Genomic DNA, 13,818 nt, shown 5'->3' on the forward strand with positions numbered 1-13,818 from the left:
AAACAACCCAAGCAAGCATTAAACCTGCTGGAACTTCTAATCTATTGCCAAAGACCACATGGAAAGGAGATCCTGTGGCCTCAACACAGCCTACATGCAAAGGCTATAGGTGGATGGCCTGTGAAGTGTTAGTACTTGCCAGGTAGATTCCTGGAGATCAGTCTGCTACCGCAACAGCCAACATAAGAGATATTTTTCAAAGGTGACTCACTGATCAAATATTTGCCTCCTTCTGCCAATGGCTCTGTCTCTAACTTGCATAAACCCTTGGATCTCTACACTGACAAAGAAAAACATTACAATAAGTCCAAAGCTTTCCCTTCTCTTTTTACTAGGGGCTCAAAGAACTGAAGAATACACACTTTGGCAACACATATATCCTGAGAATTGATATCTATGTCACTCAGACTATAAGAAATAAATATATATAGCCTATAAGAATATATATATGTATATATATATACATGCATATACATACATATATATACGTATATATATGTATACATGTATATATACGTACACACACACACACACACACACACACACACACAAAACCATAATAACAAAAAGAGACAGATCACATCAAAGTAAGTATATTCTAAATATGAACCTACACAAGAGAACAATGTAGTAAACAATTTATGGTAACAAAAATGAAAACAGATGAATATTTACACATGAAACAATAACCTGCCTCACTAGAAATAAAAAGAAATATAAATTAAAAGATACTATCATTTGGTCCATTAAATTCTTTAAAAAATACTGTCCAGAATTGATTATAACATAAAGAAAAGGGTATCAGATATCATTGATGATTACACACTTAAAATCCTTTCCAGAGGGCAATTTGGCAGTATCTCCCCACATGTAAAATCCAAGCTCAGTTCAAGAAATCTATCCTACATAAATACATCTTTGCACAAACATTACAAAATAAATATGGTCAGGGATGTTTATTTACCATAGCATTGTTAGAAATGGAGGAGGGGAAATCCAAATTTCCCTCGATAACAATATAGTTAAATAAATAATGGTACATTCTTTGTGTACAATATGATTATTTGAAAAGATGTGACAGATCCTTATATTATGGCAAAAAAGATATTCAAGGTATATTGTTGAGTGAAAAAATGAAGACACAGAAAAATAGTGTATAATATCCATGGCAAAAAATATATAAACATACTTAAATATGTCCTGCATATAAATATTAGTAACTATAATAAAACATTCTGAAGGGATAGTCCCAAACTTTAAATAATGGCTATTTGTGAAGAGGCAAATGGGACTTAAAGAGACATTGAATAGGGTGTATATGAAGATAGGCTTTTTAATTTTACTCCAAATTTTGCTGTTTTGAATTTTAAACAGGTATATATTCATTTCTTATTTGCAAAATTAAAAAAAATAACTTTGAAGAGTAGCAAATATATGCCCAAATGTTAACAGTACCTACTCTGGATTACAGAGTTTCTAGTGATTTTAATTTTCATTTTGTTTGATCATATATTAATGATATGGTTAAATACAATCATTTTTTCTTTAAAAGTAGAATATTGTTTAAATTTTTTGATATATTTATGCACATTTAAACTATAAAGAAACTGGTAAGCCTTACACCGGCGAAACAAGGTGGCTGATAGACAAGGAACAGACTATTCACTGAATCCCCTTCGTGCCTTTTCCTATTTGCATGTATCAAGTATTTAGAAAAGTAAATAAAATTATGCACAAATGCAATCCCCTCTCCTGATATATATATAGTAGCTACTTCTTTAAAAAGTTCAGGTTTGGGGCACTTGGGTGGCTCAGTCGGGTAAGTGTCCGACTCTTGATTTTGGCTCAGGTCATGATCTCACGGTAAATGAGACTGAACCCTGCATTGGGCTCTGTGCTGACAGTTATGAAGCCTGCTTAGGATTCTCTCTCCCTGTCTCTCTCTCCCTCCTCTGTCATGCACACATGCATGCTCTCTCTCAAAATAAACATTAAAAAAAAAAGTTCAGGTTTGATTTCTATTTACTGACATAGCAAGAGCTCATGATACTGGTAACTGAAAAAATATACAATGATACTGTTGATCCAATTTCATTTTATAAAATAAGAGTATATATTCTCAGAAAAAAAAGTCTGTATCAGTCACTCAATGATTGTCAGGGGCTGAGGGCAAGGAAAAGAACTTAGTTCAAAGGGGAATTAGGGAAATTTGGGATGATGAAAGTATTCTGTATCTTGATTTAGGGGTGCTTTCTAAAGCTATCTGCTTTCTAAAAGGTGAATTTTATTAGTAAATGTAAATTATAGTTCAATGAATCTGACTCCCTCTACCACTACCACCAAAAAATGTCTGTATGGCTATATACCAATATACCAAAACGATAACAGATTATTGTGGTAGATTAGATTACTGCTCAAAAAGATTCACTCTCTCACTTCCCACTTCCATAGGAGTCTATTTCTCTGTTCCATCGTTGTTTGGCTTGGCCATGTGATTTGCTTTAGACTTACAGGAGACTAAGTGTATTTCCTTGACTTTTGCCTTTGAGTTTAGCCATGTACTTGCAAGCTCAGGCTCATTCCTTTACATCCCTGTCAATACCATGAGAAAAGTTTCCCTGTACCTCAAAAATGAATACACATGGAACAGATCAGAGCTATAGTCATAGCAACAAGCAAGCCCAGACAGCCCTGTAGTTTGAAGAAAAGCTGTGCAGCCAAGCCCAACCAACCTATGGATGCATGAGAAAGAAATGTTTACTGTTGAATGCCACTAGATTGTGTGCTTGTTTGTTATGCAGCATCATTGTGACCATAGTAACTAACATATTATCTCTGGGTAAGAGAGTAATAGTGATTTTTTAACTTTCTTTGTAGTTTTTCTACTTACTAAGTATTACAGCATACTTTTATAATCAGAAAAAAAAGTTTTTATGAGAAAAATAAGATACAAAAAAGGTAATTTCTATATACATACTGTTTTAAATGATCATTGGCAAGAGCCACTCTATCTCTGCGTCGTTTTTCTGCTTTTTCTTGTTCTTCTTTAAAAGCTTTTTCAACGTTGAGTTTTAATTGTTCTTCCCATTTTTTATCTGATTTTATTTTATTCTTTTGGGATTCAATCTGTGCATCACGTTCTTTCATAACTCTACTAAGAAGAAGTCCTGACTACAAAAAAAAAAAAAAAAAATTGTGGCATTTTAAGGAAATAAAGTCTAATTATTTATGTAAAGAGATATGTTAAATATATAGAGAAATGCAAGAAAACCCAAGTAGTACATGAAACTTTTTCACTCTTTCTGTCTGGTAAAATTGATATTGCTTTGCATATTCAATAGCCTTTTTCCTTTCTCCTTGTTTGTATATTGCTTCCTCCACATCAAGATTTTGTCTTTCTGCCTCTATTTCTTCATCACGCTTCTTTTTGGCTTCAAGTTTCTGTTCTTTCATCCCCTGTAATAAGAAAAAAACAGTCTTCTGTCTTCATTTTTCAATTTAATTTTACGAAATTTCACATTGCATATAATGAAATATGAGTCATTATAAGTCTTTGTTATATTTGCATATATCATTAATAAAAAATGTTAGAAGTTAATATTTTTTTTCAAAATATGAAATTTATTGTCAAATTGGTTTCCATACAATACCCAGTGCTCATCCCAAAAGGTGCCCTCCTCAATACCCATCACCCACCTTCCCCTCCCTCCCACCCCCCATCAACCCTCAGTTTGTTCTCAGTTTTTAACAGTCTTTTATGCTTTGGCTCTCTCCCACTCTAACCTCTTTTTTTTTTTTCCTTCCCCTCCCCCATGGGTTTCTGTTAAGTTTCTCAAGATCCACATAAGAGTGAAACCATATGGTATCTGTCTTTCTCAGTATGGTTTATTTCACTTAGCATCACACTCTCCAGTTCCATCCACGTTGCTACAAAAGGCCATATTTCATTCTTTCTCATTGCCACGTAGTATTCCATTGTGTATATAAACCACAATTTCTTTATCCATTCATCAGTTGATGGACATTTAGGCTTTTTCCATAATTTGGCTATTGTTGAGAGTGCTGCTATAAACATTGGGGTACAAGTGCCCCTATGCATCAGCACTCCTGTATCCCTTGCGTAAATTCCTAGCAGTGCTATTGCTGGGTCATAGGGTAGGTCTATTTTTAATTTTCTGAGGAACCTCCACACTGCTTTCCAGAGCGGCTGCACCAATTTGCATTCCCACCAACAGTGCAAGAGGGTTCCCTTTTCTCCACATCCTCTACAGCATCTATAGTCTCCTGATTTGTTCATTTTGGCCACTCTGACTGGTGTGAGGTGGTATCCGAGTGTGGTTTTGATTTGTATTTCCCTGATAAGAAGCGACGTTGAACATCTTTTCATGTGCCTGTTGGCCATCTGGATGTCTAGAAGCTAATATTTTAATTAAGCTTTTGGGTAGCTAACATTTTTACATGGTTCAAAACACCAAAACATTTTTGTAAAAATTTTTTTTTAAAGTTCATTTATTTTGAGAGAGGCAGAGACAGTGGGAGTTGTGAGGCGCAGAGAGAGAGGGAGAAAGAGAATCCCAAGCAGACTCCACATTCCTAGCACAGAGCCCAATGCAGGACTTAAACCTGCAAAATCGCAAGATCAAAACCAAGAGTCAGACGCTTAACTGACTGAGCCATCCAGGTGTCCCCAAACCCCCAAATATTACAAAGGTATACAGTGAAGCTCTCCCTCCAATCCTAACTTCCAGCAGCAATCTCTAAGATAATCACTATTGGTTTCTTAGTTTGCTTCCAAAGTTCCTTTTTTTTTTTTAAGTTTATTTTGAGAGAGACAGAGACAGTGCCAGTGGGGGAGGGGTAGAGAGGGGGGCGGAGAGAAAGAGAATCCCAAGCAGGCTCCGCACTGTCAGTGCAGAGCCTGACACAGGGCTCAAATTCAGGAAACCTCAAGATCATGACCTGAGCCAAAACCAAGAGCTGGACACTTAACTAATGGACCCACCCAGGTACCTCCAAAGCTTCTTTCTATATTTACTAAAAAGAATATATATTTACTATATATATATATATATATATATATATATATATATATATATAACTATTTTTATTCCTTTAAATAACTACTTCTATCCAATGTGTCATGTCAGATGAGGTCTTTCTTCTTCTTTATGAGTCATACTTTTGATAACCTTAAGGAAACCTTACTTACCCTAAAATCCTGAAGATATTCTATGATTTATTTCAAAAGTTTTACTGTTTTACTTTTCACATTTAGGTCTTTAATCCAGCTGAAATTCATTTTTGTATATTCTATATGGTAAGGATATAATCCCATTTTTTCCTATGCCAATTATCTCAGTATCAGTTATTGAATTCCCAATCCTTTCCCTTCTGATTTGAATGACATTTCTGTCATATGTCAAGTTCCCATATATAACATGTGACTGTTTCTAGGCTCTCTTCTGATCTATTATTTTATCAATCTCCGTGCCTACAAAAAAAAAAAAAAAAAAACCCAGCTTTTACTACTACATTTACTATATTTCTTCTTATTCTTTAACATCTGTAGAGATGTAAAGTATTATATGGCATATTCCACTCCAGAGACTTCTTCAAAATCAAGATTTTTAGAGTATAATTTACACACCCTCTTTTAGTATACAGTTTTACAAATGCATCGTCACTTATAGAACAGTTGCATCGTCCTCCCCAAAAATACCCTCATGCCCTGTTATAGCGACCACTACCCCTGTCTTCAGCTGCTGGCAACCACTGATCTGTTTTCTTTCCCTACAGATTTGCCTTTTTCAGAATGTAATATATGTAATACGTGATATCAGTCATGATTTAATTCTTCCTTCTTCAAGAAAAAAAGAGACTAAATTATGAATCTTGTTTCTTCTTTTTTTTTTTTTTAACGTTTATTTATTTTGAGACAGAGAGAGAGACAGAGCATGAACGGGGGAGGGGCAGAGAGAGAGGGAGACACAGGACCGGAAGCAGGCTCCAGGCTCGGAGCCATCAGCCCAGAGCCCGACGAAGGGCTCGAACTCACCGACCGCGAGATCGTGACCTAAGCTGAAGTCAGACGCTTAACCGACTGAGCCACCCAGGCGCCCCATGAATCTTGTTTCTAAAGCAAGGTACCAAAAGCTTTCTGTGCCCCTTCCCACAGTTGGGAGAAAATATTTTTGAATCAAATATCTAATAAAGGACTTGTATTCAGAATATATTTTAAAAATTACCTAAACAAAATAATAATAAGAAAACAAACCCAGTTTAAACACGGGCAAAAGATTTGAATAAGCACTTCTCCAAAGAAAATATGAAAATAAGTTCATAAAAAGATGTTCAACATCATTGTAATTAGAGAAATTCAAATTAAAACTATAGTAAGAGGGGCACCTGGGTGGCGCAGTTGGTTAAGCGTCCGACTTCAGCCAGGTCACGATCTCGCGGTCCATGAGTTCGAGCCCCGCGTCAAGCTCTGGGCTGATGGCTCGGAGCCTGGAGCCTGTTTCCGATTCTGTGTCTCCCTCTCTCTCTGCCCCTCCCCCATTCATGCTCTGTCTCTCTCTGTCCCAAAAATAAATAAACGTTGAAAAAAAAAATTTTTTTTAAATAAAACTATAGTAAGATACTACTTCACACCTATTAGAATGTCTATAATTAAAAAGACTGACCACAGCAAGTTGGCAAGAATGTGGAGAAAATAGAACACTTACACACTTCTTACAGGAGTGTAAAATTATAACTACTTTCAAAAACAGTTTGGACATTTCTTACAAAGTTAAATATGCAGCCATCATATTATTCAGCCATTCTACCAAGATATTTACCCAAGAGAAGTGAAAGTATATGTCCACAAACAGATTTACACATGAACGTTCATATACAGCTTTATTTATAATAGCCAAAAACTGGAAACAGCCCAAATACCAACATTTGGTTGATTTCAAACCATCGACAATTGAATAGATAAATAAATTGTGGTCCATTCATATAATAGAATACTACTACTCAGCAATAAAAATGAACAATTGGTACACACAACAACATTAAAGAATTCTGAAAGGATTTCAAAAAATTATGCTGAGCAAAATTTAAAATAGAAAATAGTGCAGGGGCACCTGCCTGGTCAGTCGGTGGAGCATGCAACTCTTGACCTCACGGTTGGAGTTCAAGACCCACGCTGGGTGTAGATTACTTAAAAATAAAATCTTGAAAAAAAGAAAGAAAGCAGATCAGCTGCCTGGAGACAGGGGCAGGAAGGAATGAGAAGGTGTAAATCAAGTATGGGGAAACTTGTTTTGGTGATGAGTATGTTCATTATCTTAATTATAATGATGGTTTCAGGGGTGTGTAAATATGTCAAAACTTAGCAAATTGTACAACTTTAAATATGTCTATTTTATTGTTTGTCACTTCTAAATAAAGCTGTTGAAAATGTGCTTCATAGCATTTTTATGATTTTTTTAAAATGTTTATTTTTGAGAGAAAGAGAGAGAGAGAGAGAGAGTGCAAGTGCATACGTACGAGTGGGGGAGGGTCAGAGAGAAAGTGGGGATAGAGGATCCCAAGCAGGCTCTGCCCTGACAGCAGAGAGCTCCATGCAGGGCTTGAACTCATGAACTGCGAGATCATCACCTGAGCCAAAGTTGGACACTCAACTGACTGAGCCACCCAGGTGCCTAGCATTTTTTATAATATTTTACACATAAAAAATATTTATAAAATGTACAAAGAAACAAGAGTGAGTCTTCAGTACATATGTATTCCTGGGTGATTAATACTTACTGCATATGTATTAGTCCAATGTTTTACCACTTCTTGGGATCGGAAATGCATTTCTTTCTTTGCCTTTCTTTCTGCACGAAGGCATGCTGCTTCTCTTGTCAAACTGTCAAGGCTATCTCGAATCCTTTTCCACTCATTGTGTGGAATTATGGTAACCTGCCGGAGATCAACCTTGCTAGGTAGAAGAGGTGGATAGAGGACTTGATCTTCTTCAGAGTTCTTTATTTCTAATAAATTTTAAAAAATAAACATTAAAGACTTTCAAGAGTTTAAATATTTTTTCTCAGACATTTCTATATTGTCATGATACCAGAAATTCTTTTAAATAATAATTTTATTCTTATTATTTCAAGGACAGCTGGGATTAAGTGGAAAGTATAGAAGAACTTGAAATCAGAAGACAGATTCGAGTATTTGCTTGGTCATTTCCTTACTCTGTAAACTTAGGCAAGTCATTTAAATTCTTGGAGCCTTAGTAGCAAATCTTTAAAAGTTGAGATCAATAATACCTACCCCAACAGGTTGTTATTAAAGCTTTTTTTAAAAAAATGACCAGGGGCGCCTGGGTGGCGCAGTCGGTTAAGCGTCCGACTTCAGCCAGGTCGCGATCTCGCGGTCCGTGAGTTCGAGCCCCGCGTCGGGCTCTGGGCTGATGGCTCAGAGCCTGGAGCCGGTTTCCGATTCTGTGTCTCCCTCTCTCTCTGCCCCTCCCCCGTTCATGCTCTGTCTCTCTCTGTCCCAAAAATGAATAAACGTTGAAAAAAAATTTAAAAAAATGACCAAGCAGCAGTCTATAAATGGATAATTTGGGGGATAATTTGGAAGAAAATCTTTTGGAGTTGTAGACATTGTGATTGACTCTATTCAATCCCTTCCTAATTGAGTAGTGGCAATGTAATTTGGAGAACTGAATACAGTCTCAGGGTGGGCCTCATTAGTTAAACAATACTTGTATCTCCCTTGGCAACAATTATTTCTGTAATAAGCAAACAAAAGGAAAAGAGATTTATTTGAGACTTTTATTTTTTTATTATTATTTTTTTAATTTAAATGTTGTTATTTATTTTTGAGACAGAGAGAGACAGAGCATGAGCAGGGGAGGGGCAGAGAGAGGAGGAGATACAGAATCTGAAGCAGGCTCCAGGCTCTGAGCTGTCAGTGCAGAGCCCGACGCAGGGCTTGAACCCACGGACTTGAGATCATGACCTGAGCTGAAGTCGGACACTTAACCGACTGAGCCACCCAGGCCCCCCTATTTGAGACTTTTAGAAAAGTTCTTCCTGTTCTTCTGGGAGAGACATCTGAGAGTGACTCTCCAGCTAGATATGAACAAGGAAGCATGAAGACCAGATAAGCAGCATCCTATGACCACAAAAAGAAGTAGCCTTATGATAAAGCTGTTACTGTGAACCACAAAGAAAAAACAAAGGGGGAACATGGGGCAATGAGGATCTCATTATGATGCTAGATCAATTAGACCTGAAGCCTGGAGTTCCTGTTATATGAGCAAATAAATGTCCCTATTTTTAAACATGATTGAGTTGGGTATTCTATATATGAATTAAAAAGCATCCTAAATGAACATACCACGTATGAACTATGTAAATCTAGACAAAATTACTTTTTTTAATGTTTATTTATTGTTGAGAAAGAGAGAGTGCGAGCAAGGGAGGGACAGAGAGAGCGAGAGAGACAGATGATCCAAAGCAGGCTCCACACTGATAGCAGCAAGCCCAAAGCAGGGCTTGAACTCACGAGCCACGAGATCAAGACCTGAGCCAAAATCAGTCACTCAACCGAATGAGCCACCAAGGTGTCCCTGTAGACAAAAGTATTTAACTCTCTAATTCCTTAATTGCAAAATGAAGATATTAATAGGACCTATGTTATATGGATGATGTGAGAATTAAATGAACTTGTGTGTGCAAATAATTTAGAATAATGTGTGGCACACAAAATGTTCTCAATAAGCATTAGCTATTAATATGTTTACTATTATTATTAGAAGATGAAATGAAACAAAAGTACAGAGAAAAGCAAAAGCAAGAAATCACATAGCTCCAGAAAGAGATGAAGATACTGAGAGAAAAGCTGCCAGGATCAATTAGAGTCTTCTTGGGGTTTGAATTAAAGTTGATGGGATTGAGAAATTGGTTGCTGAAGTAAAGAGTGAATTTAGAACCACAGGTACCATCTTGCCTATCACATACCAAGTCCCCACCTAGAGAATAAAGCTAAGCAAAGCTGACAGATAGAATAGTGTCCTGGATCAAGTTATATCTAAATTCAGCTATATGTAGGTCTATGTGTAGGTCAGCTATGTGTAGGGTAGGTCTGCTAGCAATGAATTTGATATTTTTGTTTACCTGGAAATATATATATATATTTTTTAAAGTTTATTTATTTATTTTTGAGAAAGAGAGAGAAAGCGCAAGCTGGGGAGGGGCAGAGAGAGAGAGGGAGAGAGAGAGAGATTCCCAAGCAGGTTCTGCACTGTCAGAGCAGAGCTCGATGTGGGGCTCAAACCCCCAAACTGTGAGATCATGACCTGAGACAAAGCCTGATGCTTAACTGACTGAGCCACCCAGGACATGGAAATATTTTAACAGTTTTCATGGATAAAAAATCTTTAAGTCTTCTTCAGTTAATACCTTGAATATCTCAACCGTCTGTCTTCCGCCTTCCATAGTTTCTTAGCAGAAATCAGCTAATAATCTTATTGAGGCTGACTTTTATGTGTTGCATTTGTTCTCTCTTGCTGCTTTCAAGATTGTCTTTCCCTTTGTCTTTTGACAGTTTGATCATGATGTGTCTGGTTCTGGATCTGTTTGAGTTTATCCATTTTAGAGGATCAATGAGCTCTTGAACGTATAGATTAATGTTTTTCATCAAATTTGTGAAGTTTACAGCCATTACTTCTTCTACCCCTTTCTCTACTCCTCTCCTTCTAAGACTCAAATTATATACATCTTGGTATACTTGTTGGTGTCCTATATTTCTCTGGGGATCTGCTCATTTCTATTCATTCTTTTTTTCTTTCTATTCCTTAGACTGGACAATCTCAATCAATATATGATCAAGTTCTTTGAGTTTTTTCTTTTGCAAGCTCAAATCTGCTTTTGAGCCCCGCTAGTGAATTTTTCATTGAAACTATTGTGCTTTTCAACTCCAAAGTTTCTATTTGGTTTCTCTTTATAATCTCTATCTCTTTATTTATATGCTCTATATTGTGAGACAACATTCTTAATACTTTCCTGTAGTTCCTTTGACATTTAGTTCTTTGAACATATTTACAGTAATTGTAAATTTACAAAAGAAACTGTTTAGTAAGTCTAACATGTGGGCTTCCTCAGGAACAGTTCCTATTCAAACTTTTTTCTTATTTTTTAGCATGCTTTGTCATTTTTGTCGAAAGTTGTAAATTTTAAATAACATGTGGCAACTCTAGATATCAGATTCCCCACACACCCAAAGTTTGTTTTTATTGCTGTTGTGGTTTGTTTAGTGATTTTCCTGAACTAAATCTGTAAAGTCTGTATTCTTTGCTGTATGTGGCTTTTGGAATCTCAGCTTGGTTAGCTTAAATGTCAGCTAATAATTGGACAGAGTTTCCTTAAATTAAGCTTTTTTTTAAATTTTTTTATTTTTTATTTTTAAGAGAGACAGAGACAGAATGCGAGTTGGTTAGGGGCAGAGAGAGAGGGAGACACAGAATCCACAGCAGGCTCCAGGCTCCAAGCCATTAGCACAGAGCCCAATGCAGGGATGGAACCCACAAACTGTGAGATCATGACCTGAGCTGAAGTTGGACGCTTAACCAACTGAGCCACCCAGGTGCCCCAGAAGTTTCCTTAAATTAAATTTAATTTCCTTAAATAAATCTCCCAGCCTTTGCCAAGAAACTCTCTGTGAGTGCTGGAGCATGACTTCAATGCTCAGGCAGGTAGTTTACACCTCTGTCTTAGCCTTTACTTTTTTCTTGCATTGAGCCTCAAATTTAGCTAGAGGTGAAAGCTAAATTCTCAGGTATTTCCTGGGCATGTGTATAGCACTATGCATGCATTTGTCCTTCTGGACTCCCAGGAATATGTAGGGAGCTTCTCAAAGCCCTTTATGGACATCTCATTTCTCAGGTGTTCTTTTAAAGTTTTTGGTCAGCTTGTTTACAACCAACAGTGATCACTACTTCAGGCAGTTGTGATGTTTAAAAAATTGTCAATAATTGTTTTAACAAACATTCCCAGTGAGCTCTGAGTCAGGTAAAATAAAATTAAGTATTTTCAGTAGGATTTTCCAGGGAACTGTGAGACAGGTAAAATAATAGTTATCTAAAAAAAGGCTGTGGAGAGAATCCAATCCTTTCCTTCCCCCTCCACAGGTTACTAAGCCACTGGCATTCACTGTGGTTGCAGTGGTTTTCTAGACTTCCATGGGGCTAGGAAAAAAGTATGGGACAAGAGCAAGTTAAAATGCCAAAAAACTTACTGTTGTTACCAAGATTCAGCTATTTTTCCTGATAAAACACTCTTCAATTGTTACAAGCCTTTGGTTAATCTCCTGAGTTCTAAAGAAAAAAATTTTGGTTTTGACGATTTTTGTCAGTGTTGTTTTTAAAAATAAAAATTTTTAAAGTGGGCTTTACACCCAACATGGGGCTTGAACTCACTACCCCAAGATCTAGTCATATGCTCTTCTGACTGAGCCAACCAGGTGCCCCGGGGTTCTTTTCGATTTAATAGAGAAGAGGATTTTTGGAGATCCTTATTCCACCATTCTGGCTGATGTCACTCCATTAAATCTTTAGATAATTATTTGTTTTACAGATAGTTGTCTACATATCTGAACCCCTCTCCTACTTCACACACTTCTAAATGTAAATTATAATTTAGCAGTGAGGCTCAGATGCCAACTTGTGGACCAAGTGACACAAAACATTTTTTAAAACCTATCACATAAATCTAAGTCTTTTATAGTACTGTGTATGTAAGAAAGTATGTGAGAGTAATAGTTGTTGTTGTTGTTGTTTTTTCACTATATGTCACATGGTTACTGTCTCTCTCCTACATGTCAGGACTTCATAAGTCCTTCACTGCATAAATACCCTGTAGTGTCCACTGGAGGGATAATGGCTGGCTCTCACTCTGCATCTGGCAGAACGAGGCTCTCCTGCTACAAAAGCTCAGGTGATGACATGAACTCAGTCCAAACTCCCAAGGTTCTGATGGTCATCATTGCAACATTAATTGGGAATTTACATACTTAAGAAAGCAAAATCATTCGAATTGTTAGAGTTCTTTAGATGTCCCCCTAGGCTACTTGTATTCAAAAATCAAACTTTTATAACAAGTCACCTAGATTACAATACCTAAGTAGCATTATTTTTTACACTCCTTCACTTTAGAGATGAGGAAATTGAGACATTTCCATGAAAGACTTTCCTAACAGCACTCAGTAGGTTCACAGCAGGGTCAAGATTCTAATGAGGTCATTGATACTTCCAAAAGATATTCCAATTCACTCAATGAATAACAAAAGTTTAAGGGGATTCAGCAAATACCAGACACTTGGAACTGCAACTACACAGCTCAAGGCTCAGACCAGCTGGTCAAGTGGGAGTCTCTAACTTCTCTTTCCTCCGCTCCTATTTGTAAACTTTTCTCACCTACCCAATCATATGAAGACAAAACTGTTCATTTACACAGAGCCCAACGATACCCATGGGGATGCTTTGGATTTGGTGCAGCCCATTTCAAAAAGTAACCTAAACTCTAATTTGGCACCCTTGCCTCTTACCGTATGCCTGGAGGCCAGAGCAATCCCTGTGCCTGGAGAGGCGAGTTTAGCTCACCTGTGTTTTCCTTCGCCTGTCCAGAGCGCCTTCCGAACCGCACCAGCATCTCTGACGACATGCCCTTGGCGCTATCTGGCTTTCCAAGCTACTCCGAGGCGGGGAGTGTAGGAGTCCTGCTGGTCTAGTGTTAGCCAAACTGTGCGGTTGCTTAGCAACGCCGCCGGAAGTGA

General features: G+C 37.1%; 1 protein-coding gene across 1 annotated transcript in view; it reads right to left on the bottom strand.

Moving 5' to 3' along the window:
• Window positions 1-13,813, bottom strand: part of CFAP210 (cilia and flagella associated protein 210) — a 32,388-nt gene extending 18,575 nt beyond the window's left edge. Inside the window, exons 1-4 of the mRNA XM_011285329.4 lie at window positions 13,646-13,813; window positions 7,798-8,024; window positions 3,283-3,456; window positions 2,978-3,171 (exon numbers count right to left, since the gene is read on the bottom strand). Of these exons, the coding sequence (XP_011283631.2) occupies window positions 2,978-3,171; window positions 3,283-3,456; window positions 7,798-8,024; window positions 13,646-13,706 (656 nt within the window). The 5' untranslated portion in view covers window positions 13,707-13,813. The remainder of the gene's footprint in view (window positions 1-2,977; window positions 3,172-3,282; window positions 3,457-7,797; window positions 8,025-13,645) is intronic.
• Window positions 13,814-13,818: the final 5 nt, after the last annotated feature.

Source organism: Felis catus, chromosome C1, assembly GCF_018350175.1.
Source record: "Felis catus isolate Fca126 chromosome C1, F.catus_Fca126_mat1.0, whole genome shotgun sequence".
Classification (NCBI taxonomy): domain Eukaryota; kingdom Metazoa; phylum Chordata; class Mammalia; order Carnivora; family Felidae; genus Felis; species Felis catus.